The sequence below is a fragment of the Psittacula echo genome (assembly GCF_963264785.1).
Source record: "Psittacula echo genome assembly, chromosome: 1".
Lineage (NCBI taxonomy): Eukaryota > Metazoa > Chordata > Aves > Psittaciformes > Psittacidae > Psittacula > Psittacula echo.
In genome coordinates, this window is record NC_137735.1 from 97,349,815 (window position 1) to 97,377,615 (window position 27,801).

Below are 27,801 nucleotides of genomic sequence, written 5' to 3' on the forward strand. Positions count from 1 at the left end.
AGTCATCAATTTAAGGGAGAGAAAGTGAAGGGAGTGTTAGTGTGTGTACTGGAGGAGATGGCTCAGGTTGAGGCGATGTGACCCATGGATTAATTTATATTGATTTCAATGGAAAGCTAGGAATATCATCTTCAGTACGACTTGTTAGCTTAATAAATGTCATGGTAAGTTTAGAGAGCAACAGCTCATATTGGACATTTTCCATTTCATTATAAGGAAACAGTTAATGACATAGTCATGCTAAAACTGCAGTCTGTTAGCACTGGGTAGTACTTCTGTAGATAAAATGAGCCTTTGAGAAGGAAACGCTATGTCCAGCTACCCATACTTAAAAGAAACGCACTCGTTAGCTGAGGTACTACTGATTGAGCGAAGTACACATGCTTTCATTAAGAGCCTTTGTAAATGAGCGAGGGAAATGGCTGCTGAGGCTGAGAACTTCTGAGGAGAGATTACCTTAATAACAAAAAGCCACGAGCTTTACAGTTACTCCCTGTGCTGGTCTTGTGTGAACTAATCAGCTAGGCTCCTTTTGATAACACAGCTTTATATTATGAGGGAGGTTTTAAAAGAGGCACTCTTTGAATTTATTTTTGTCTGGGTCAAAACTTAAAAAGGTTAAAAAAATGCCTGAGTGCTGAATATGGCTTAATTATGTAATCTCAAAAGAGGCGAGACTTCAAAGGGGCTTTTATTTGCTTTATGGGCAGTTTTTAGAGCTTTGTGAAATGGAATATTGAAATAGTTTCTCAAAAAAGTGTTTATGCATTCTTCTTCAGTATTCTCTTTCTTATAAAAAGATTTGGTTAATTAATATGTAGAAAAAACTCCCATGAACTCAGATTATTCAGAAAGAGAATAAATTACATATCACTGTATAGCTTTTTGGTGATAAAGTTCATTCAGATATTAATCATAAACTCACTTCTATATAATAAGTCTTCTCCAAAGAGTTGCTCTTTCATGAGTGTTTTCCTTTAGCAAATCTCAGTTCTGGGAATTGGATGTGTTTCTCATTTGAGCCTTATTATACAAAATTAAAACATATCCCTAAAATAGGCATTTCTGTATGCAACTTTATTAATATTTTAATAAGAAATTAAAGAATGACTGAACTGTTGGTTTACTCATTTGTTTTGCCAAGTGAGAAATGCAGTAGACAGAACTGAGCATATCCTAGGCTAACCAAGTAACGTTTCACTATGTTGAGAGAGGATAACACTGAAAGATAGAAAGCTTAAAATAGTTAGCATGGATCATTGAAACACTCACTGAATGCACATGCCTTTTTATAGATGTGCCTTTACACCTGTGTGTCTCTTTTCCTTTCAGGTAACAGGTATAGTAGGCAGAGCCGATGTCCTAGCCTGTCTACTCTTTCTGTTGGCTTTTCTCTCCTATAATAGGTATGGATCCTTGCTATTGGTTGTGTTAATATAAGTTGCTCTAGTCAGAGGAGGAGACAAAGGGGTAACCTGTCAGTTTTTGGTTGCTAGCAGAGGTACTTCTCCCAGCACTACTTCGTGGAAGTGTCCTGGCCCCTGTTTTCAGCCATGGTGCCAAATAAGTGATGCTTATGAGAACATTATAAACAGAAAAAGAGAAGTCAGTATTTAAGGTCACCTCTTCCATTGATGTTACAGCTGAGCATACACTAGAGAAGGGCCTGCAGAGCTAAAAATGGTAAAGAAATATATTCAACTAAGGCAAATTGTCCATGTGTAGAGTGAAGAAAGGACACATGGCTGCCTTTGAAATACATATGCTGTGACTCTGAAATACATGGTCTTGAAGAGTTAAGGATTGCATCTAGAACATTACTTACCCTTTTCAGATGAACACTTGGCACTGTTTGCTGGTCTGTGTCCTGAAACTGTGACTGAACAAGTATAGATAAAGAAATAGCTTTACTTGGATGGGGTTTCTGCTCCTTTTGGATTGTTATTTCATTTAGGAATAGCACTATCATCGTGGCCATGTGGAAAAACTGCTTATATCCCTCTTGGGCTGTTTGCAGCCCTGTTTTCATCAGAAGGTTACAAAGCCATAAAACTGGTAGTGACCCTGCAGGAATCTGCCTGTTTGATTTTGATGCTTCTTCCCCTCTTGCAGGCTTGCTGCCCATTCTATTAATGATTAGGACACGTCTTTGGCTCAGGGGGGTGTGGATGGGATAGAGGAATTTTTGCTTGCATAGTGCATTTTGTCACATAAGGAGAATTAAGCATGTGTGTTCTAGATGATGGAAAGCAGGTGTTTTTCTTCCCTTTCTGTCTCTACACTTACTCTGCCTTCCTGTTTCTTTCAGCTTGTCCTTTTTCCCTTCTGTGCTCAAATTCTTGGTGCATCTCTCAGTATTTGTGTTTTCCCTTCCTGTCCCGTGTCTAAACCCTTCCTCATTTATCGGTGAACAGTATAGACTGTATATGTCATTGATTACCAGCATCTGAAGAAATTAAGGAAAAGTGTTTCAGTATTTGTGTAAATGTAAACATGAAAATAACAAGAAAGTTAAAATATTTATGTCAAATCTATTTTTCAGGAGTGTGGATCAGCTTTATGTTGGGGAACATTTCCCTCCCACTGCCTCCCCATTCTTTTTGCTGCTTAGTTTATTCCTTGGGACATGTGCAATGCTGGTGAAAGAAACTGGAGTCACTGTGTTTGGTGTGTGCTTGGTTTATGACTTCTTTTCCCTCTCCTGCAATGGACTCAAACTGTAAGTAACTCGCTGTGCTAGCTGTGCTTTTCAGATGTTTCCACCTGTGTGTGCAAAATACATATGATTATAGACAGCACTGTGGGAGATGGACTTGCCCCACTGAATTTGATGGCACACATTTGACAGATCTTGAGGAGGGGAGGTTGTTACTCTATTGTTGCCTGATAACTTTTGCTGGGTAGGTAGAGCAGATGTGAAGAACAGATCTCTAAAATGCTCAATTCACTCTGGCAAGGCTAGCATCTATTTTTTTCCGTGGGAGTTCTGAGTGAAGCATCAACATCTTCCAATTTCTTTGGCTCAACTCCTTCCAGTTACAATGTCTGCTTGATTATTTAGCCATCATGTCATAGTTTTAGAATATCATATGATGTTTAGTAGCAAAATCAGGTTTGATCCTTTCTGTCCTTACAGAATGGAAAAAGAGGGAAAATATTCAGCCTGTTCTGGAATGACGGGAATAATTGGCAGCTCTCAGAAGTCAATAGAGAAAAATCAAATACTTTGAAGTTTATATTCCTCACCCACTTAGTGTCACAATTAACTGTGCTATTCTGTATCTCCATTAAAAGTCTTTTGTTTGATAGAAGCTGGTTTTTATCAATTTCTCTCCAAAACCATACCATAAAAGCTTACTGCCACTGAGAATGGGAGGTCTTGCTACTGCCATTGCTTCTTGAGTTCCCAGCGGTGCTGCCCCACAGGCGCTGGAGCCTGTTAACACCCCTGTGTGAGCTAGCGTATCTAGGCTGTAAGAAAGAACACTGAATTTGTGTTTCTGCAGTAGTAATTAAATCAGCTCCCAGAAGGGTTTGGGGAGTACCAGAGTTGGCACAATGTGAGAGCAGCAAATGCAGGGAGGAGAGAAGAGGGATTCTCTTCTTTCAGGAGCATCCTGTCTTCCCACCCATTTCAGCCCTTCCTCTAGGTCCTAATGGGGAATGGACCACTTTCAGACCCACCTGCCCTCCCTCAGCCCCTCTAGCAGCAATACCAATGAGAGAGCAGGTACAGTGGATTGGCAGAGGACTTCTATTTTGACCAGACAAGTAATCCATAACAGTGTAACCGGTGGGCAAGTAGCCAGCGAGCAGTTTTCTGGGGACTGATAGCCGGCATGCTTGTTGACATTTGCATTTACAGTCTGCCAGGTGCGCTCCAGGAGCTGCCTGGCTAAAGGTAACACAAATGTCAATTAAGTAGGGGAAAATCTGTGCCTTCCTCCTCCTCCTTCCACTCATCTCCTTCCTATAGGTTCACATTCCAGTGGCCTATCCAGGTTATTTCTTTGCTTCAGTGGCATCCAGTTGCCCAGGTATGGCAGTTATTTAGCATGCAAGAATGAAGCTTTGTAGTCCAGATGTGCTGCATTCTCATATTTGCTCTGGTTTTCTGTCTGTTTGTGGTGCTCAGGATCTGATGACTTTTTTAGGGGGCAGAAAACCAGCATCCTTCCACATGCTGCTAAAACTCACTTCCTCCTGCTCCTTCCCCCAACCTGGACAGATTTACTTTCTGTTTAAAAGAGGCAGAACACCCAATTATTTTCTGCAGAAAAAAATTAGGAATAGCAGCATATTCTTCCTCACAGTGCTTCCCATCTTACCAGCGGACCAGAGAACAGCTTGATATGGGAGTGCTCGTCTTCTGTTGTTGTCAGATCTCTTCTGATAGACCTAGTTAGGAACTAATAAATCCTGTCCTCCCAGCATGCGAAGACTTTGTATTTCGGATTAAATAAAATGTCACCTGTTGTAGTTAGGTGCCATGTTGTGCTGTTTTCATAATGCTCAACCTTTTGATGAGTACATCTGAAAAATAAAAATCCTTAAATCCTTTTATTTCCCTTTTCCCCTCTTTTTTTCCCTTTTCTCTGCATGTATTACCAGGAGAAATGGGGGGATCCACCACAGACCTGCGCAGCAACCCGCAGCTTCTCCCTCTGCCTCGCTGCCGGTCCCCCTGGCTGGTCGGGAAAATGGGAAGCATCGCTTTGCTCACCGGGGCACCTGGAGCTCCTGCCACCCGGCATCACCCGAGGAGCAGCGGAGCGGTGGCCTTTCTGTGCCCAGCAAAGCTATGTGGGCCATTCGGAGGTACTGCTGGCTGCCTGCCGCTGTGTTGCGGTTTAGTTTGTAGCCTACATGAAAGTGGTTTATTCATTTTTGGTTAACTTTGGATTACCCATTTTTATCCTGAAATGTGCTGCCATTTTTCTTGTGCTCCTGGAGAGGGACGAGAGGGGAAGGTGGAAGGAGAGTTAAGGAAAGAAAGAGGATGGCATTGAAAAGGGTATGTCTTCTGCTTGGGAAGAAGAGAATATCTGAGGGCTGTCCATGTTCTGAGATTTCTATCCTAGTACGATATTAGGCAACGCTCCTTTTCCCAGCTTCTCTGTGGAGAAACCAAAACTGTTATCCTAGTTTGAATGTGAAGAGGAGGCATGTGTGCATGTATACAATAATGTCCAAAGTGAGTGCAGTGTAAGCAGCGTATTATGTGATATTGCTATATATCTACATATAGACATGTCTGTAGGTATGATTTGTGCACATGGATATACATACGTATATGTGTGTATGCATATTTATGTATATATATGAAAGTAGTATATATGATAGCCACTTCTGCTTTATACTTAACAATGTGCATGTAATAGTGAGAGCCAGACTTGAGCAGTAACAGAAGGATTTTCACTGGTCACATCCAGCAGTTCTTGGCATGTTCACTGGGGAAGGCAGGAATCCAGGGCCACACTCTGGCATGGGACCAGTGCTTGGCGCCTTTATCCCTGTGGAACTGCACTGAGTTAGTAAGATCATTTGAGGTGGTGTGACTCAGCAGCCACCCCACGGATGTGTATCAGAGCGTGGGGGTTTTTCTTTTAACACTGACTTTTGTACAGTCTCCCTGGTAGCCCTTGTCCAGCTTGTCCTTTGTTGCTAACTACAAAACACTCCCAGTATGATTTCATTTAGAGACCTGCAATAACGAATTGCCCTGCACTACCTATTGCTTGGAGAAAGTGTTTTGTTACTGAAATGGATCAGGAAGATAGATCAGTTCTGTGATCATTTAATGGTTGGCACCTGAACGGGCCCCATGCAACACTCCTGAAATCTGGAAAAGGGCATGTTTTATTCCCACGTAACACCACTCATTAATCAGTTCAGTAGGAGCTGTTTGTTTGTTGTTGTTTGTGTTGGGTTCTCTTATAAATAATCTCGCTGCATCAGTAGTGATGACATTTAAGCGTTGCATGGGATCTGTAGCTTCTCATATCAGAGTCTGTTTTCTTTTTTCTGCAGATTAAACGGTTCAACCCACTTGAGAGCTTCTGCCCTGCATGTATTTTGTCTGATTGGTCTGACTTGGGGATGGTTGGGTTCTGCTTTTAACAAGGAAGGGAGTGGCTTTGGTCCAGTTGCCTCTCAGTGTGGGAATCTGTGACACAAATATAGTACAGAAGTTGAGGCTTTTTGGAGTGGGTAAGTGCTGGCTGCTGCAGCACAGAGGCTTTTCTGGCCGTTTGGAACAGCTTTTAAAATTATTTGTTCAAATTTATTTCTTCTCCTGTATCCGAAATGTTCCGCACAATTGGAAAGCGTGGGTCACCCTGGTAGCTTCTGTTATGCCAGGTCAGAATGGACTGTCGAAAAGTCTCCTTTGACATTTTGCCTCTAAAGTTTAGGACCCGGTGGGAAGGAGTAACCTGAGCATGACACTGGTGCAGCTGCTATTTGCTCACTCCACGTTTCTCTCAATGCTTCTCATTGATATTTTTGTTTGTTTCCATTTTCCCTGATGAATACTGTGGTGGATGGTACCCATATAAAAGGCATCTCCTGTCTTCTTCCATTTTCTTGTTTCTTTTACCCCTGTTTCTTTCTGTCTTCCTACTGCTCCTTTCCCCTATCCTTGGCTTTGTAGTTTTCCCAGACACCCTCACCCTGCCCCTGCTTTTGGGAACATCTCTTTCTTACACCACAGGGAAAGCCTCTGGTTTTCCAGCTTCAGCAGAGGCTACAGAAGTTGTGTTGGAGAGACTCTACACGTGGGATGCCTTCGGAGGGAGCTCATCCGTGCTGCCAACTGGCATTTGCTTTTCAGCAGCTGCCTCTTTGAGTGTTGTAAAGGATTTCTGCACATGGCAAATCTAGCTCCGCGTGTACATAGCTGCTTTCTTTTTTAAAAGGGTCTCTCATGGTGCAAGCTGCTCAGCTTCTCTTTTCAAGTGACTGACTGTGTACAACACACTTGCAACAACCTGTTGTCTGATGATGGTTCACTCTGGGATGCCCAAAGTAGAGCTGGCTTGGTCCCGGTGGCTGAGAGGGAAGCCTGTTGCCAGGCATTTGTATGAGAGTTGTGCCTGAGAGCCTTGGGAGAAAGCCTGGGATGGGTTAATGGATGCTGCACACTGCTGGCAACCTTCTTTGCTAGTTTTTGCCTTGTTCTGAATTCCTCTTTCCTCTCAAGGCTTAGAGGATAACTTCTTGTTGCATGGAATGACAGCCTCTTAGTGCCTGAGCAATTTGACCAGTGCCTGCTTGTCTAATGTCAGTGATTGCTAGTCACTATAAAAAACCTAAATGTGCTGCTACAGCATTTGTAATTCCAAGAGATCTTCTCAGTTCACAACCACATGGAGCATGCTTGCAGTCATATGGAACAGCAAGATTAAATATATTGCAGCTCACTGACTCTGAAAATGATGTTCACCTCACATACAGGTTTGTGACCACTACCTGATCTGATTGCCGCCTTCTCCTTACTTCCATTTGCTGACTCCTCTCATAGGGATAGATTAAAATAGTTGAAATACACTGTAACACTGTCTTTAGTGCTATTGGCAGATTATGTGATATGAAGTAGGAAGCGCTCAAGGCAATTGCTCTATTAAAATACAATCCATCTTTTCTAAAGTAAATTCTCGCTATAGACGAAAAAAGGTAGAAGGAAAAAAATTGAAGTAGCTGTCTAATACACAAAATTAATTGCACAATTTCTCCTCTGTGATCGATGTTTCTCTGACTCATGTAGGTCTGTTCTGTGGCAAAAGGGAGGGGGAAAGATTTTAAGTATTTCAAAAACTCCAAAGTTGGAGGGCAGATTGGGCACAGTGCAGTAGCTGCTGGTACCTTATCTAGTGCACCAAGTTGCTTGTTGTAAGGTTGTCATTACAATAAAATAGTTGTGCACTGTTTAATAGGTACTTCTAAGTACTTGTGATCAATTACATTTCTAGTTAATAATAATTTATTACATATCTTGCCACTACAGCTAACTGAAAAATACAGGTAAATGTAATGGAGGAGTTAAGGGAATCAGTCTAATTAGTAGCAACTGGAGTTATGTAAATTCTTAGTACAGAATGATTTCTGTTCTTTATTGTCACTTGCTCGTCAGCTATTCAGTGAATGTGGGTGTTACAGTCCTGGATGCCTTAAGGAGTAAGGAATGAGTTAGTCTGGATGAAATTGCAGGTTTTATCACCATGATTTATTGCAATTTTGGGGGATGCTGGCATATACACTGAAACAGGGTAGCTAGGATCTCTTATGAGTTTGATCCATCTCCCTGAGTTTTAAGACCTGAAAGAGACTTGTGACTGCATGTGTACTCCTATATGACACAAATGGAGAAGTGCAGGCAAGAACTTTCATGTCAAGCTTGTACTTCTGTTTGGGGCAAGGCCAGACCTTTAGTGCTTTCACTGTGATGATGCAGTGTACATATATGTGTCCTATTAAAAAGCATTATCAGTGCCACACGCTCACCATAGCGATACTCCGTCAGATCCATCAATATGTTAAAACAACAAGTTGTCACAGTCCTTTGTGCAAGTTGTGTCTGTAGTTATTGTCGTTCATTCTCTTTTTCTTGATTTGTTGAAGCCACTGAAAACAGAGATCTGTTTTTTAATTTCTTTCTTTTATTATTTTTAATTCCAAGGCTACATATAATTGTAGTCATGCAGCCTCATGCATGCCTCACGCTCAGCATTGCTAAATGCTGTCCTGCCTGTGGATACCCTCATACCACCTAATCACCCTGATGGTTTTGAGCTTTGAATAATGATCCTATGGTGAGCCTGCAGTCTAAGCTTCTCGAAAAACAAGACTCCTTAATAGGTTGCATACATTTGAAACTGAAATCTGTTTATCTTTGGTGATCTAAAACCTGCTTTTTATTGCATTTGCTGGTGGTGATTTAGCTGGTGAGACCCTTCCTTTAGAATGGACAGTAGACTGGTGTTAAAGACTGTCATTTTCCACGTACATGAACTGTTCTATCAGATTTTTGTGGTGGTTTAGTTTTGGTTTGTTTTGGGCTTTTTTTCCCCCAGCTGACAGAATGAGAGAAGAAGCAGGTGTACTTGGAGCTGTGCTCAACAACATCACTTTAAATCTGTGTATGTGCAGAAGAGAATGAGGGAGATCACTACTTGTTAGCACTGTGGGATCCAGGCGCAAAACCCCATTGATCCAAAATTCAATGAAATCCTTCAGGCTAAAGCAGGAATAAGTGTGATCTGATGACTAAACCGGCAGCAATGTTCCTTTCTTTTGCAGTAGCAGGGGAAGGAAAATGGAAATGCTTTGCAGAATGTGGTGCATTCCAGGGATGGCTGTGCTGGCCCTGAGATTGACATACTATGGGGAAAAGTATGTTAAGGTCATAACGTGTCTTCCCTTAGTCCCTGTGCAGCATGTAGCCAGGGTTTGAGCTGAAACAGATGCCGCTCTGCAACATGAAGGAAGAGCGGAAAGGGGGTGATCAAAGTGTTGGCACACATAACTTGCGACTACGTAGCAATTGCTTGGTGTTGATTTGGCTTTCCTCACTGGGTGCTTCTATTTCTAATTCTTGTGTAGCAATTGTTTTTTTTCTAATTAACATGCCAGTGTAGCACATTCCTGCTCTAACATGAAATTCCTGTTCAAAAAGCAGAGGTCTCAACTGCACTTTTTAATGCTCCCCCTTGCCACGCAGTGCAATGCTGTTTCCTAGATTCATAACCAATATAAGCAGAATAGTGTGACCAATTTCCCAGATACGAGATTTCATGTGTGCAAACTTTTACCTTTTTTTGAAGTTTAGAGGCAGTTTTGTAGAGGAAGATGTGGCTCAGAACATGAAACTGCCTGGGTTGTAGAAGGTGAGGAAGACCCTTAACGTAAGATGTGGTACAACTTTCTCAAACTTCAGTAAGTTGTTCTTGGTAGCACTCACACACCCTGAAGGTCATTGGTGGTTGCATTTATACGTAAAGTGCAGTAGTAAACAGCACTGCATACTTATGAGAAAACACTAAGGTACCTACTATTAATGTATTATTTTGGTCAGGGGCAAACATACAACAATACAACAAAAAAAAAAAAATCTGGATACTCGTTGCTGGCTTAAAAGATCCTTGCCGTGCACAGCAAAATAGCAAGGAAGGGATGTAGGGCTTTGCAAACGCCAGAACAATAGTTACTGGAGAAATTCCAGGAGAGTATGGGATTCAGCCTCTGGTGAAAAAGGTCTGGGGATCCAGCAGTCAAAATGATTTCCTTCTCTAGGAAAGCAAAACGAGTAACCTGGAGCATTAAGCAATGGAGCCAGCTAGGCTTTTCCCTTCCTTCCTCTCTCACTGGTGATCTCCAGAGGGTTGTGAGGTTCTGAAAATAAAGGAGCAAGCTGCTGGTCTATGATGCTTTGAGCAAAGGTTGGTGTTGGATTGCCTCCGTGTGAAAGGAGAGAAAAGGAAGTGCTGAATTGTCACTGGTCTTGGACTGATTTTTTTAGGGAATTGATGTTGAAGATTGAACTGAGAATTGGACAACACAATTTTACTCCAAAAGGCAAGCAGGGCTCCGAGTCCTAAGGCTTAGGAAGGCACAGTTTGTGCTGAAAGATGACAGGTAACTGTCATTGTTATCTTGATAACAGTGGGATGATGCTTCTATGATGTTGCAAGCTTTTGTTAATTGTAGCAGGTTTGCTAAGGCTCTGCCGTTCTTTTATTCAGCAAGCTTAAGTCTTGAATGAAGCTTGGCCCCCTGTGTGGAGCTGTATTGCAGAGGTGGATTTGTCGTGTGGTTTACCCTTCTCTGAACTTGGTTCTTCAGACCATTTTTCCATAGTGAATCTGAGCAATAGCTCTAGCTACTGCTGTGTCTGTGTCATGTCTCCTTAGGAAATGTTTGCTAGCAATATGTGAATCTTACTCCTTCACCTGCAGTCAGTAATGACATTTATAGTCAGGCTGAGATGGTACCTGAGGCCACCAGAAGACTCTGCTAGAGTCTACAAACATGGGAGAGGTGGGTGCCTCTATGCTTAAAGCTTTGGATTCAGCCAAGGATTTATGCGCTCTGGCCTGTGACTGTCTTCCAGAGAATCCTTGTGTAAACCCGGGAAGAGCATTACATATCTCTGTTCCCATGGCATGTGTTGGAAGATGAAACACAGTAATGCACTCTTCTACCTCTATTTGTGTGATGTGGTGGTTGTTTTAAGACTCCACCCCAAAAAAGCCAAGGACTCTCTCTGTTTTATGCATACTTGTGGCATTATGTGTCTCAGTCTTTGAAATCTGCAAGTGCTGTTTCAATGCAAGTAACTGAACTCATTGCTTCCTAACTAAAATTTATTCAAAAAACAGCACCGCTTTGGTCTGGTGATGACTGATATTGCATGCACACACAAAGATATGTTTAGACATCATTAGATGCAAAATTATGTACTCACCAGGTAAGAAAGGCCTGATTTAATTTTGGCCCTGTTATGCGTTTATATTATGACAAGTCTTTAATTACACTATCGCACACCATTTTTTCTGTGTGATTCCTGCTCTATTCATTGTCCAGAATGGATAGGGTTCAGTTAATGAGCAACCATTCAATATTTTGTTTCTTCCTTGTCCAGAGCATGGCCCCATGCACAATTTACTTCATATTATTCAAGTCCTGCTCTGAGACAGATTAAAACCATCTTGATAATTTCTCTGTGTATAAACTACGAGGTGCTGGTATTCCTTTGCAGTTTGTTGCCTTCAGCCTGTAATCTTTTAAAGTACTTTTGGCATAGTTTCTGGATGTGTAATTTCCTTGCTTTTCAAAACAAGTGGAGTGAATGGCCAGAAATTATGCAGTGGGAAGCCACATGGGTGTGAACAGTTGGATTGAAACCTTTGGATCCAACCCATTGACATCTGCCACTTAGGCAAGCGAACTAGCTGGTGGCAGCAGTAGATTGTGCTCTAAAGGAGTTGGTATTAAGAAACAGGGGACTTTTTCCCTTAGATATTTGTTGACAGAAGAGGCACAATGACATCATGTTCCCTTCCAGACTCGGTGAAGAAAAAGCCCTGGCATGTGCAGCTTCTTCTGGTGGCCCCTTCCTCCCTCTCTCCCCATTTTGTTGTCCTGCCTTGTCTGCTCTAGCCTGCCCTCATCTCTTCCCTTGCATTCTTCTACTTAGTTATTTAATTCCTTCCAATCATTGCCTCTCAGGCTTTGCCTTTTGGATCTTATGGCTTTCCTGAAAAGTGTGATAAACTCCCTCTCCAAGGGTCCAGCCTATATTCCTGGCCCCCAAAGTCCTTGCCCAGCCGATTCAGGGGCCTCCACCTATGGTCTTTGTACTGTGTATCACATCCTCCATGTGCTTCCCGCTCCCCCTGTCTTTTGGGTTCAGTCTCCTGCTGTGGGAGCTTTGCCCAACTATGGGGCAAGATCCTTCTTGGGTTTTCGAGCTATTTGCGCTTACTGTCTCTTTGCTTATCTCCTCCCTTCCTCTGCATGGATTTCTGTTCCATGGGCTGCAAAGCCTGGTTTCTTTTTGACCTCTTTTCTACAGCTTTGGGGTTCAGCTCACCTCCACTCTGTACCCAACTTGTGAGTTTTCCCTGTGCTTGCTGCATGGGTTTGAGGATAAGCCAGCCTGGAGAGCCAGGCAAAACCCAGGGGCCTCCTCTGCTCAGGTGCTCGGCATGGCGCTGAGCCACAGTTAGTTGTACTCTTGGCTTATTTGTGTATGGAAATGAGAGTACTTGTGCACACTTGTTTGAACAGAAGAGGCTTGGTTTTAAATCTTACTTCCTCTGTTGAATTGTTATAGCTGCTATTCTGCATAGTTTTGGGGTTGTTTTTGTCCTGCAGTACAGAAAAACACTCCTCTCCCTATTTTTAAATCCTCAGAGAGGAAGTGGAAAGTAAATAATATCCCCATGACTATTAATGTATGATAGTATTGAGAGGCCCTGTTTATTTCAGTAAGCAGCAAATAAACTTAAGTAGTTTGGCTTTATGTACATTAAATGTCAGAAAATAGGGGGCAAAGCTGAGTATGATGTTTTTCTTAGGTGATGATGACTTAACATGTTTTATTTATTTTCAGGGAAGACCTTTTAGCCTTTTAAAGATCCTTTAGACCTTCATTTAGTCCATAAAACTACGTTTTTGTGAATTCTTGAGTGGGAATTGTGCCTTGGACAAAGAACCACACTGTGCAAAACAGAATCAGGAGGGAAAGTTAATGGCTGCTTTTGTCTGAGTGTTTTTCCCCATCATCTGAAAGATGCTGATCGCTTATTCATTCATGTACAGAAGGAATGTTTTTTTCCTTTCATTAATGGGAGTTGTGTTTAAGCCCTGCAGTTGCAGTCGCTTCATTGTATGTCGGCTTCTCTGTTCGCTGTGCTGCTAATTGGAAATCCCCCATTTGTAGGTGCAGTCTTGTTTGTCCCAGACCTGACTCACAGGAGACTCTGTTCATTCCTTTTACTTCGCAGGACTGCCTTTTATTCACAGTTCACGGCAGTCTCATTAAACCAGCGTTTGAAATAGTAGCGTGCCCATGTTCATTGGCTTTCTCTGAAAGCCCTGTAAGCCAGTGTCAGGGAATTAACAGCGGCTCAGAAACAGAAAACCCTTAATGGCTTGCCAGGTCGTTTTCCTTGCAATAAATCTGGGTTAGTTTGACACAGAACGGTATTTCAGTCACCCAGGAAAAAAAATAAACCAAGCAAACCACAAAACCTGAAGATAGATGATGATACCCATATTATTGCAGGTATTCCCCCAGAGCTAATCTAATTGAACAGTTTCTCTCTTACAGCTTTGACTTCCAGGCACATTTTTGGCTATCTAGTGGAAAGGAGACATTTAGGCTATTCTTAGGATTGAAGGATTCAGCTGTAACTACCTAACTCATTAATGACTTATAGTTTCCAAGCTGGTCTGTGTCTCCTCTGTAAAGCTGGTAATCACAGCAAGTATTAAGAGAAGGACAGCAAACTCTCAGGACTAAGTTACTTGGCTTTAGGTTTTCACAAGCTGATGCAAGCAATCATTTACTCAAAACCATGAGGACACCAATCTTACCAAATGCGACTTTACGTGGACGGTTCCAGTTGTGTGATGAATGTTACTTTGTGTTTTGTTTTTTTAATGTGAAGTAGCTGATCAGATTTAATTCTTGGCTTAAAAAGACAAAATCAGTTAGCATGACTGAAGCCTCTCCCATCCTCCCTGTATGCTTTCCAAAAGGAATAGATCCTTCCATGATTAGAAACAAGTAGTATATCCACTTTCACATTTCTAATTCAGTTATCCCAATATTCCTTTCCAGCTAGTGCATTAAAAATCTTAATCCTCTACTTGGCTTGGAAATCCTGGAACACACATTTCTCTCCCAAGTGCAGATCTTTGAAATGCGGATTTTTTTTTTTTTGTTGCTATTCTTTTAAGCAGTTTCCAGAATGTGAATGTCCAGGAAGCTGCAGCGCAGAAGGGACTCTTATAAATGCATTCCACATTCCCAAACACCCGTGCTGAAATTCAGACATTGGCCAAAATGAGCCTTGAAAGACAAGGTTTGCTCTTGGGCTGTTGGAACACTGCTGTTGAGTGTTTGCTTTGAGGTCTGACAGGTCTTGCAGCATCTGGTGATGCTCTGCTTTGCCTTATGAATTCTCATTACCTGCCACAAGTGATCACGGAGCAGTTTAAATGAGAATCTTCCACTGAAATACATTGTGGTGGTTGTTACTTTTTCTTAAAGCCACCTTTCTCGAAGCTAGGTATGGTTATCTTAAGCAAGTAACATTCTTTTGTTGTGTGGATAATGCAGTTGTTCCTTCTGAAAGCTTCGGTTGGCAGCGTGTTTGCATAGGTTCTCTGTTTAGTCTGGTGACTAAAAGTCTGCTCAAATCTCTCCTTTTGTCATCTGTGAATCCCTTGTTTTCGCAAATCAGCTATTTCAGTAAGAAAATACTAAGCATAAAATTTGTGCTTTGAAACTAAGTAAAGTTGTACTTTGTACTAGTGCAAAAACTATGGAATAAAATACAGTTCTTTTAATCCATGAAAGATACCAACAAACCTGCTGGATGTTCACTTCAGAAAAGGAAAATTAGAAGGAAAACTCTTCTCTGTTTTCCTCTGAGACAAGGACCTTATTAATTGTTCAAGATAAAATTCAGGGATAGAGTAGTTGTCTTGCAGGGGGGTTGGCCTAGATGATCTTTTGATGTCCCTTCCAACCCTCGGGATTCTGTGATTGGTCAGGGGTGGAAGGGAGAAGGAACATTACCTTTATTTCCCTCCCATAAAATGCAGTTTTATCTCATCATACAACCCCGTTACATGTATCATTCTTGCAAGACCATGTTAGGAATTTCTGCAGAGACAAAGCTGCTGTGAAATGGCAGCCTTGGATTCTCCTGCAATATTTTGACATAGCTTGATTTAATTGCATTTACAGTAACCTCTGCCTAATCTCATGACAGCAGCTTGTATCACTGCCGCGCCTGTGAGTTATCTGTAAATATCTGAAGCAGGGATGTTTCTTTTGTATTTTGGTAGTAAGCTCGATTCGTTTTGTTGTTGTTCTCCCCCATTCTCTCTAGTGTTAATTATGTCACACATTTATTTCAGAGGATGAATTGTTTAGAGCAAAAATGGTTTTGGTGCAAGCATCAGGAATTTTCATCTTTAGAAAGCTGTCACCTGCTCTGTGATCTAAATGGCTGCTAATGCCAGACTTTCTAATCTAGCCATTACAGATCAGCATTCCTTTGCTGATCTTGGCTGATGTACTGATGTACTGAACAGTATCATGACCCTACTTATATTCCTGAATGGTATCTCCATTATGGAATTGCTCAATATGGAAAACCAAATTCCTTCATTCATGGACCATATGAGCTTTTGGAGATGATGAATAACTTTTCACCCTGAAGGCATTTGTTCATCCATTTGCTTTAGTGCTGCGCATGAATATAGGATTTTTTGCATGGTATTTCTTCAGGGGAAGAAGCCCAAACACTTACTTTAACTTTATACTAAGATTTGTCTGTGGCACTCATAACAATATATTCAAAATAATAGAAGAACATTGTAGGAAAACTGTATGAAACAAACGGTCCGTCTAGCTCCAGTCGCTGTTTTCTAACTGTGGTCATTATTAGATGCTTACAGAGAAGAAAAGGATGGGAATAAGGCCAGTGTGAGGTTATCTTTCCTCACCGTGCATACAGAGTGTGTGCCAGTCAGTGATTTAGAGAGTATGCATGTGGATGCTTTATCTGGAGCACTGTGTTTAAGATTCTCCATGGACCTGTCCTCTGTGGAGTTGCCTAATTCCTCCTTTAGAATCCTTCTCTTCTCTGACTTTGAGGGCATCTCGTCACAATGAGTTCTGTGATTTTATTATACACTGTATGAAGAAATCTTTCCCTTTGCTTGAAAACTGAGAATTTCACTGGGAGCCCCTTGACTTTATGTGATAAGATGTAGAAAGTAATTTCTCTGGTTACCTCCCCAAGCCCTTCATAATTTAATGATATCTTTATATGCACTCCTTTCCAGGGTGGAGAGGAGCCCTGTTCTGTTGACTTGTCTCCTCACACAAAAGCTATTCCATGTGTCTGAGCTTTATTACCCTTTCCTGTGCCTCTTCAATCTCTATTAGATCCTTTGAAAATTGGGCAGAGGAAGGGGTGATGTCAGAATAACTCTGGATGCAGGGGCACCTTGGATTTTTATTCAGTATATTATTGCTTGTTGTTTCCGTTCTAAACATGCTATTCAAAAGCTTCATTTTTCAGTGCTGATTTATGGCACCAGTCTTTTTTAATTTGTTATTGATTCTTTTGTTCTGACTGCAGTCTGTGTGGGTAGCTGAGATGTACAGTAAAAACCTGAATGGAAAAATCTGAGTATCTTTTATTACTGTGGTTTGAATTCTGAGCACTGCCTTTGGCTGAAGAGTATCCTGCAACTACCTGGCCTGTTCCCCATTACAAGGGAAAGGCTGGAGCAAGGTGCTGAACTAAGCTAAGATGGGCTTGGCTGATTTCAGGGCCAGAGACAATACCACCAGACACTGTAGCTGCTGTATCTTGCCTCAGTTACCTTGATCTGGGTTATAATATATATACAATATATCCTCCCTTTCTTAACTGCTATTTAGGCACAAGTAATAACTCGAAGTAACCTGGCTTGGGCCATGCTTGTGGACCTCCCCAGACACCCATGAGAATGAACACTTCTTACTGCTTTTTCTTGGCTTCAGCTGTTTTCACTTCCACTTAGCAACGTAATTACAGTGCAAAGGGACTGCAGCCCCTGTCTCAGCTGCCTAGGATCCGGGGTGTACATGTCATCTCTGCACCAATGTCTATGCTCCATCAGCCAGGGAAAAGCGTTCCCTCTCCAAACCAAAGAACAGAAAGTATGAGCATTTGCCCCAGTTCACAAACAAAATCTGCCATAAAGCAGAGATATTTGGGAAACCAGGGTTTTCCAAATCATAAGCAGATCCACTGTAGCAAAAGTCTTGCTATTTTTGCTGGTAAATTGTCAATTTCTTTCTTAAAATTTGCTGAAAAGAGAGAGCTCCTTATCCCTCTCCCCTTTGCTACAAGCTAAAAGCTTTATTTGTCCTTTTTCATGTACGAAGTTGTAGACAGTGCAAGCCATGATAGCTGCTATCCCAGGGTTTCATGTCACTATTTGTTGCATTATTTACTTTGATCTGATTTGGCCTCTTGACTCCATCAAAGTGCCTTTCAATGTGAATTAATTAAGAGAACTGTATTTTCTTCTTTCAATTGCCTTTAAAAGAGAAGTGATCCCAGATGGCATTAGGGAAGGAAGGAGTGTTTTTTCTCCCTCCACAAGCCATGCTTTTTTCGTAGACCAAAGGCTTTCTCTGCCGTTATGCTTTGGGAGTCTGCAGTTTTGATGGATTGAAGGTGCTTTCTCCTGGGAATTTGGAAATGCCAGAATCAAATAAGGCCGCCTCAGTGGCATCCCAGCCCAAGTGAGCAGCTTTCTAATAATGAAGATGACTTTAATATTGCAGCATCACTCTGCAGGCACTCAGTTAATTATGAGGTGTGAATAAGGAATATGTTTCACAGTGCCTTAGCAATTTTCTGAGTTCACTGATCCATAAACAAGATTATTCCCTAATAGTCCTTCATCTCTGCCATTATTACACGAGGGTGTTCAACTTTAAATTAAATTAAAAATTATCATCCTTGAAGTTTGTTGAGCCACAGCTAATCTTTTGAGAGTGTTTCCAGGATTAACTATTTTTAAATTGCTTAGCTATTTGGGGAGGAGAGAATTTTGTGTCGTTCCTGCTCTGCCATTTTTATAAAGACTGCACTGTAGCAACTCTCCGCTGGGAAATGTGGATTAGACCCATTTTTCTCTCTTTCTTTCCTGACACTATCAGACAGCTGATGTTTTGGAAGGAAGCTGCTTTATCAAGGTACGTGTAACTTTTTTTACAGTTCTTTCAGCTGCTGCCAACCCAGGAGCAAGGGACTAAATCTGGTTCCTGAATGCCAGCTGTTCCAGCCTGGCTCTGTCCCTGTCCCTTAGCCAGTTTGTACAGGATGGAAATGAAATGGGCTACTGGTGCAGAACTGTCAGGCGGTTTGCGATCTCTCAGGGTTGAGCAGAGCTACAGCTCCTTGAAGACGTTTTTACCATTACTAATAGTGTCGTTGTAGATTTTTAAGGTCAAGAGTGACCATTTATGATCGTCTAATCTGAGCTGGAGCGTGGTGCAAGAGGCAGAGCTTATCTTAGATTTACTGCATGGAGCTTGCATTTCTCTTTGAGCTGTGTCGCATGTCTGTCAGCAGCCCTGACTTTAAAGACTTGATGTGATGGAGTGTTTGAAATATTCTTAGGTGGATGGTTGCAGCGGTATGCTATTTGCGCTGTTAAAAATGTGTGCCTATTCCTAGTCTGATTTATCTAATTTCAGCTTCCAAGCACTGCATCTCATTATGTCTTTTTCCGCTAGATTAAACTGGGCTCTCCTAGCTGAAAGTTTTGCAGTCTGTGGTAGTTGTTTCACCATTCTTAAAGACAGATTTAAAGGCCAGGCTTCCTCAGGGTATGTCTACCCAGCAGTTGCTGTTGTGATGCAGTTAATGTACTTGGATCTGAACAAGTCTTGGATTAGGTAGCTTGGGTCCTGCTAATAATGTCTGCAATGGCATGGGGATCAGAGCAGGTGAAGCAAGCTTTCTAAGCATTTGTCAATATTTCTTTTTCTTTGATTTTTTTTTTTGTTTTTCCCCCCTCTGGATGTTATGCTGAAGTTTCAAATCAGTAAAACAGAGTTAATTTTTGCAGTGCAGAATTTACATATTGTAAAAGTCAGTACTTTGCTGACTAAACCCAAGTAGATTAGAGTAAAATTAGAGTGTCTTTGATGATAAATCCCTATGGGGCAAGAATGAGATAGTCCCATGTGTTTTTTGTGTTTCTAGCGCAATAGCGTTTCAAACTTAATTGGAAAATTAGTCGTATGAGGAGGTGCACTTGATACTGCATCTGCACACAGATAACATCTGGATGGTACACAGCTCTTGATCTTAAGAGCATCGCTTCGCAGTAACAAACACCAGTGCTTAGAGTCTGGAGTTGACTTTTTTGCCTGAAAGGGCTGTGATTGAACACGCGGTCTTCAAAATGCTGCATCAAGCCCTCGTTCATGGTTGTAAAGTTCAAGAAAAGGAGATGGAGAACATTTGGATAGATCATCTTTTGTAACACAAGATTGTCCCTCACGATATCGTTCCTAGCAGGTTGAATCTAGTTTTAGAAACAAGAAAATATACAGATTGATATCTTTATTTCACACTCAATATGTTTTATAATCAGGGAGTATAATTTCAGAGGGGAAAAAAACCTTCTGCTGAATTGCTGGCAGCCTTACCTAGAGTGTGTAGGAAGCTGTCAGGAAAGCAGGGATGTCAGGTGTTGACCTACGCTGGTGATGCTTCATTTGTGAGATTCAGTTAGATTAAAGCACAAAGTAATATGAGTAATTTGGCTCCAGGTTCAGTGCTTAAGAATACATAAGACAGAACATTAGTATAATTCTTTTATACCAGCTGAGACTGTGACCCAATTGGCAGACTACTCCGAGGGTACCATTATCTTTTACATAACAAGTTTAATATTCTCACATTTATTTTTCTTTAAGCATCTGTCATTACCTCTTCAGAAATCCCTTACAAATTAGAGGTGCCTCTTGCATAACTGAAGAGCAATTATTGTTCCATTACCAAGTAATGAAGTGCAAGCTTGCATGGAAAGAATGATGACTCTAAATATGATAAAGTTCAGCAAGATTCCCAAGATAATTTCTGAAAGTGTGTCCTACCTTCAAAGCTTGTATTTTAGTAGTTGGCAGATCTTAGATCCAGTATCTTCTTTAAAAAACTATTAAGGAAGAAAACACATACATGTGAGCCTGAAAAAGGGAGCTGTTTCCATATCAAAGTCGAGAGATGTTTTGCACCGTCATGAAAGATGCTTCCCTGTCATGACCCAGAGTTTGAGTTACTGAATTTGGTTTATTGTGGTGGTTCAGTGTGTTATGCCCTCCTGGTAATTCTGCCAGGACACAGAGGAGGCTTCTGGGGGAAGTCTTGAGAGTTAAGTATAGCGGAGTCATCCCCCAAGTCACATTTGAAGAAGAATCAGAATCATAGCATGATTTGGGTTGGAAGAGACCTTAAAGATCATCTAGCTCCAACTCTCCTGCCATGGGGCAGGGACACCTTCCAGGTTGCTCAAAGCCCCCATCCAATGTGGCCTTGAACACTTCCAAGACATCAGTTTTCAACTGGATGAAGTTGCAGTTCCTTGAGCGAGTCCAGATGGTGCTCCCAGGGCCTGCCTCTGAGATTCCCAGTGTAATCACCTGAAGCAGTAATGCTCTCTGGGAGTTAGGAATTGCCTATTCTTGGGCTTCCAAGCACTGAGGTACTTGAACAGAACATTTAGTCCTTACATTTAATGCTTTTTTGAGTAGAGCTTAGTGTGATGATCACAACCTACTAATCCCTCTAGCAGAGTCCCCCAGTAACTGGGACATGGATGATTACTGGGTCATTGCAGCCGAACAGCTGGTGTCGATTGCTGTAGCTTTGTTTGGTTTTGGTACAGCTGAGGTTTCCGTATCTCTTGACATCCTCATGTCAAGTCTCAAGCCCCTGCCAGCTTAGTGAATGGGATGGCTAACAGTACACATCTGACCAACTCGCTAAGCCTGCCTGTGGGATTCTTCTCACCTTCTTAAGCTAGGCTTGGTGAGTTTTGGACTATTAATTTTAAAAGCCTTTTCCAATATGTTAATGATTATTTTCTTAAATGGGTCCTCTGATGAGAGTTGCAAGAAGTCTGATGGCTTTAACAAGAAGAGAGCTATACTCCCTGATTCAGTAAAAGAAAAAATCAAAACTTAAACAAACCAACACCATCCGTAAGATCGTTTGCAGGTGATTCTTAAAGTAATCTCCTTCCTTCTGTCAAAGAAACATCAGATGTTAAGGGACTGTTTAGCTCATCAGACATAGTCCTCTGTTATCACATGCAGCCAGCTACCTAATCCCTTCCATAGACTGATTCAGTGCTGCCTTGTGTCCAGTTGGATCATCTCCATGTCTTCCCTTGAATCGCTGCTCCACAGTCTGACAAGTTTGCTTGGAAAGCTTTCTTTTCCAAGCCTAAATACCTCATTGGCAAATTTAAGCCCACTTAAACCTTGTGTTTGTGCATCAACTTTGCCTTCCTTTGTGTGCCTGTGTGATAACGTGTGGGCATGCAGACCTAAAAAGACTGTCAGGTGGTGTACAAAACTGTTGTTAGTGTGAGGATTCAGTAGCAACTCTTTATTTTGTATGTGTTCCTGGGGAGAGGATGCAGAGAATTGCCATGGGTTGTTGCTAAATAATGTAAAATAACCTTCTTGCTGGTGTTATTTAGGCAAGCTTTGTGTAGTGACAACGGGTGAAACTCTCCAGAGAAGCTGCCTTTGCTTTTGCCAAGGAGAACGGTATGTTTGGAGTGCTTGTTTTTATTTTTATGTTTTTCCTTTGGTCAAGAGCCATGAAAATCTCAGCAGCTTCAGAAACTTATGCTTTTCATTCTGACAGCCATTTTGAGAAAGCACAGAACAAAAACCGTCAGCAACTGCAAATGCATGTGATAAGAAAACATACCACCAGTATCCTCACCAAATATTTTTAAGGTCCATTTATAGGAGAATGAAGCAGTAGAGAACCTCCTGCATTATCTTGATAACTAGTGAATAGGAAAAGTGAAGTTCAGTTATTTTGGGTAGTGGCTCGTGCTTACTGTTAAGTTGTGCTTAACAGTACAACTCGTACTGTTGTACAGTAGTGCAAAACATGTCTAAGTCAGGTGTGAACTGGAACTGGACTTAAAACTTAAATATCAAGACTTTCCTAATATGTTAGTCAAGAAACTTGCTGCTGCTTGCTTTTTCTTCTGGACTCCCAGAGGCATTAGTTCTCATTATATCAGGCCTTCTGGAGACCTCAGCTCCTTTTTCATGAGCATGTTGGACAGGCTTCCTTTGCTATGCTGGTCGGGCGCTTCTTGCCTATTGTGTCAGAGTCTGAATGATTGTGTGAATATGACATAGCCTGTAAACAAAGATAGTATGAATCATAGTTAAAAAAGCCCAGGATGATTGTCTTTCCTTTCCTGGTAGTGAACTTCCCAGAGGCACATCTTCCAAAAGGGATGTCTGTCTTTTTTGCTGTCTTTACCATGGATTTACATCCACAAAGTCCCATAGAAAGAATGCCTTTTACTGAGTAGGAGTGACTTGTTCTTTTTTGGCTAGACAGCCTAAAAGGGCTGCTAGACCTCTAGGGGACGAATGTGCATCTCTGTCTTCCTGGGAAGGTATGTAGGCATGGTCATCCCCATGCCTAGCGCAACCCAAGGGCTGACTGACCTTTCTTCAGCCACTGGGTGAAGCTGAGGGCTTTCCTTGGCCATAGCTGGTCTGTGTGGGCAGGTGAGATAATACTGTACTTGCTGTTGTAGTTGTAGTTTAGGTTGCTGCTGGGTGAGGGAAGTCCACTATGTGCTGGGTTGTTCCGTCTCTCAGCTGTGGAGCAATAGCTTCAAAGGAATGGCTGTCCAAGTCTGCACTAAGAAGCAGCCATCACTCAGCAGTGGTATCAACCATTTTTTTGCTAACGGGGAAAAAAGGCTGAAGAGGAAATAACTTGGAGCTGCATGTGTTAGTGGTCTGAAGTGTTTCTGGTTCAGAGGAGACAAAACAAACTTAGTGCATGAGCTTGGACGTGTGGTGCTGTGCTCCCTCACCGTCTTCTGATGGCAGTGTGAGGTGAAGGCATTTGGCACCTTTCAATACTGGCATCAGGAAGAAACTAAGGCTTCTTAACACCTCCCAGCAGTCGCGTGACTTTAATTTCCTGAGAGCAGAGAAGGAATGTTGTCCTACTCTTTCCCTGGCAGGCTTTGGGAGGTGAATTTCTTCGGTTTGGAAACAAATGTGATCTGAAAACATTCTTTCCATAACAAAAATAGACTGCGTGGTACAGCCCCTAGACCTGATGTGAAAGTTGAATGTTTCTGTTGTGAGGAGGTGCCTTTGGTGTCAGGCAGTAGACGGCTTCATGGATGCCATGCTATTGGCTCTGAGTAACAGCGATGGTATTGGTTACATGCTGGGGTCCAAGGAGCTGAAAATCTTTGAGTGTGAAGGGTTTCAGATTTCCTTCTTAGTCTTCTGTTTTTCTGGTTCAGTAAAATCTTCATATGGAGCTATTTACTTTAAGAAACAGAGCGTAAACACCTCTGCTCCCCTGTTTCCTCCATTTTCCTCATCCCTCCTGCCCCCATGCTGGCCTAGCTCTGGGTGGCTCAAATGGAGAGGATCTCTGCCCAGGACGTGTGCCGGCTTTTAGGATAGAGACCTGCTGCAGTGTGTGGTGAATTGCAATGTGCATGGACCTGATGCCTTTGGGAAAGCATTGCTGTTTTGCTGCTGAACTTGCAGCTTTTCAGGTTGTTCTTTCTGTCAGCAAAACTACCAATCAGTTGACATTCCCTGAGAGGCTGCTTTTTGTTGTTTCTTTAAAGGCAAATAACAATTGCAAAAGCAGCAAGTGATGTCTGATGTGAATGAACCCCCTTTATTTTACTTTCTAGCCCTGTCGTGTTAGTAAGGATATATTAATAGCTTTCTTAACCTTAGTTCACTTTGGAATGTTTATGTATGATGAAGTAATATATGTGTGCTATTCAGTAGGAGCTAAGTTGTTGCTTTAGTTTTACTTTTCTTTTGCACATAAATTTAAGGAAATAGGGATATATTTATGGATTAGGTACCCGATGTAGGAAAATGTTCCCAAAAGACAGCAAGAAATTAATACATGCAGCCTATGTTGCAAATTGCATTTAAATAGCTATTGCTTTCCTTTTCCCACACTTGAGTGGGAACTCATGCTGCAGAGAGAAATAATGACTCTGTGATAAATCTTGAAAGAAGTATGGACGAAATATCTTTACAATGAGATATGATAATTAGCAACTGCTTTTTTTAGGATTGTGTGTTTGGATGCAGCAATTATGTAGGTGTGGTGAAAAAGCAGAGGAGGGGCAGGATTAAGAAAACTGGCTCTTAAATCTCCATTTTCAATCTCAACCAACCTAATATTGCATAGTAGAAGCATAGTCTAGTGCAAGCACTGCGGAGAGATAAAATGCTGCATTTCACTTTTCCTTCCCTACCTCTCTGTCCTCCCAGCATCACCTCTCTGCTGTTCTCTGCAGCGTGTTTTCTTCGAGATGGTTGGTATGATGTTAAATCTTTTTGTGCCTTTTCATTTTCTTGGTGGTGGTGGTAGTGGTGTTTTTGTTGCTGTGAAAACAAAAGACCCAGCCTTCCTCCATTCTTCCTGCTGTGTGAGCTTTAATTAATGTTTTTGCAAAGTGTGTTAAGATCCTTGGATAGCAGCGTAGTTTTGGCAGTGGTTCAGTCTCCTGGAGAAAAGCATATGCCTTCCTCTAGGAAAAAAATAAACTAACAGGTTTTCAGAGTTAGGAAAAGGTAAAACAAAGTGAACAGGGTTAAAAAAATTACTTTTCTTTGGCTCCTCTAACCTGAAGCTCTAGTCTCATAGCAGCATACTTTTTTAGTTAATGGGTTATCTTTGCTCCTGGAGTTGGGAGTCATCGCTGCTGAAATCTTAGGAACAACGTTCATTTTACTGTTTTGGAGACAAACCAGTGCATGTTGTTACTCAGCCTTACCCTTCGCTTCTCTCTTCTCATTATAGAAATGAGAAGAAAACTAAAATGTTTCAGCTGTTGTCATTAAAAAAGATGGAGTGCATCCTTTTTTTTTTTAAGCAAAGCAACAGAAACCACAAACCCCTCTGGACTGCTGTCAGCCCACGGTGGGGTAAAGATCCTGAATGTATCCCATACAAACTATGCCAGCATGGGCTGGCTGTCTGTACCAGCACCCCTGTCTCAATCTCTGATATTAATGCTTTGAAAGAGGTGTCTGTTTCAGGAGTAGTGTTGAGTGGAACAGGAGTAGTGTTCCATCAGCAGTGGAAGAAAACCTGAAATGGTCACTTGCTTCTTAGTGTTAAATCTAAATGTAAGAATGGTGTTTCCCATGTGTTATGGGGAGGCTTTTGTGTCCCAGAGTCTCTGGCAGTCTGGGCTCTGTTCCTGCAATGCCTCAGCAGCAGAGACCTGCTGTGAGGTGGGCATACATGCAGCAAAGGCTGCAGATGTTGCAGAGCTGTGGAACAGTCTTGCTTTATGTGACTGCTTACAAAATACATTTAAGGAAATCAGTGTTAGGAATGTTAGGAGTAACATCTGCAGTTCCTGTAAAATGGTTAGCTTCATTTTGGGAACAGTTCTACATTTTCCACATGCTTGCTCTGAAAAGTGGCCATGAAGCAGCTTGAGGACATCTGGAAGGCTGGGTAACTGGTACTTCTGAAAAAGCATGGAAGCCATTTGAGATGGGAAGCTGTTTGTTACAAAGCATTTACTTGCTGGTGAAGATGCATTGTACCAAGCATACTGACTAGCTTCTTATCTTGAGAGCACAAGGAATTATGCGTCCTCCGTCCTCCCATTTAATTTCCAGTGGTGGTGATGCAGTTTTTACTGTGTGAGTCATTGCTGTGGAGTTTTCAGTTTAATCCACTCTTCTGTTTTGGAGGCAAAGCCCTTGAAACTTCTGATGGCAAGAAGAAGAACCATGGGCTGTATATTCCTTGAAGAGCCATCTGATGGGTACTGTAGTAGACTGTGGGTACATACAACGAGGTGATAGTTATCTCTAAGGAGAAGCCTAGCAGCACAGCTAGTGCTTGGCTTGGCAGTGATCACTGAGAGATGGACTCCGGTGAGATCCAGCAGCTGTGGGGCAGCCAGGCACTCTGCTCTCAGCCCTGACGTGTGTGGTCCCAAAAAGCCTGTCCGAGTTCAGCATCTTGGGAACTGCTTGGGCTCAGGGCCCTGGCTGAAGCAGATGACTGAGGTATGATTGCATTGACACAATCTGTAAGCTGTAAAGCAAATATCCCCACCTTGTTTTTCCAGAGTTGCCTCTGCCAAAGTGCTGTAAGACTGGCTGGCACTTGTGGCCCTGGATAAGCTCTCCTCTGACCCTCTTATTACTGATTTTAAGCATGTGTTACCATATCAACGTTATTTGTAGTCTCATTTTGTAGTTTAACTTTCTTCCTGTCAAGAGGCAGTCTGTCTGTGTACTGCTATTGTGAGATGACTGAAGCTTTTCCATTCATGAATCTGTCTCTTTGATTGACCCACGGAGCAGCGAGAGAAAAGCTAGTCCCATGCTTTTTGGGGCTTGGCAATCTTTTTCCATCAAAGCTGGCATTAGTTCCTGGGAACTCAAAGGCAGGGTTGCCAAGAGGGTGAAAATATCCTGCACTCTTGTGCACAAGAAATACCAGACCCAATTTTTCTCCTTCAGTTGCTGTAATTATTTTTGTCAGAGCCTGAGCTGCATCTGGATGGTGTGGGTTTTGAGGGAGCGGAGTCCAAGGGAAGTGAGTTCCTTCTGTAACCAAGAAAGAGGGTCCTCAGAGGCTAGCTCAGGGGAAGTGATGGCTCTGCATCCCCTCTCCCCTCCCCTTTCACTGATGATTAAAAAGGGAGCATGGGGAGGCTTTTTCCCTTTGGCAAAATTTAGCCTTTCTGAATACCCGCTGAGCTGCTACGCTTCTTGCAGGGGTTTCTAGCAGCTTTCACCAGCATGTTTCTTGGGGTGCTTAGTTTTGGGAAAGTAGATTGATATATCAGATTCCCAATGCACGCTGTCACAACTGGGATGAGCAAAGAGGGCAGGAGAAGAGAGTGTGCCCTCCTGGGTGGCAGTGATCCCGAGTGGTGATATGCTCACATAAGCACTGTAAATACCTAGCATTGGGTCGGTAAGTGCCAGGAATGCTGGTGGGACACGGGTGAATAGCACCAGTGGGATTGTCTCATTCTTTGTCAAGTGCTGGCCCGCTACCAAAAGTTGTTTTAAAAAATAATAATAAAGAAGTGGAAAGAAGTTATGATTCCTGTGGTGAAATCAGTAAGAGGTGGCTGTTGACAGAAGTGAGAGTGGGATGGAATCCATGGGGTTTTGACTTCCTTTTCCATAACTTTGTGGATGCTGATATTATTTGTATCAGATGTGGCCTTGCAGAGTCAGTAAGACAGATC

General features: G+C 42.1%; 1 protein-coding gene across 1 annotated transcript in view; it reads left to right on the forward strand.

Annotated features, from left to right (window-relative positions):
- The window catches only part of TMTC1 (transmembrane O-mannosyltransferase targeting cadherins 1), a gene marked incomplete at both ends in the record, with an annotated part of 140,450 nt that overhangs the window by 13,262 nt on the left and 99,387 nt on the right, over positions 1-27,801 (forward strand). Inside the window, 3 exons of the mRNA XM_080635398.1 lie at positions 1,333-1,406; positions 2,543-2,719; positions 4,612-4,818. Coding sequence (XP_080491524.1) covers positions 1,333-1,406; positions 2,543-2,719; positions 4,612-4,818 — 458 coding nt within the window. The remainder of the gene's footprint in view (positions 1-1,332; positions 1,407-2,542; positions 2,720-4,611; positions 4,819-27,801) is intronic.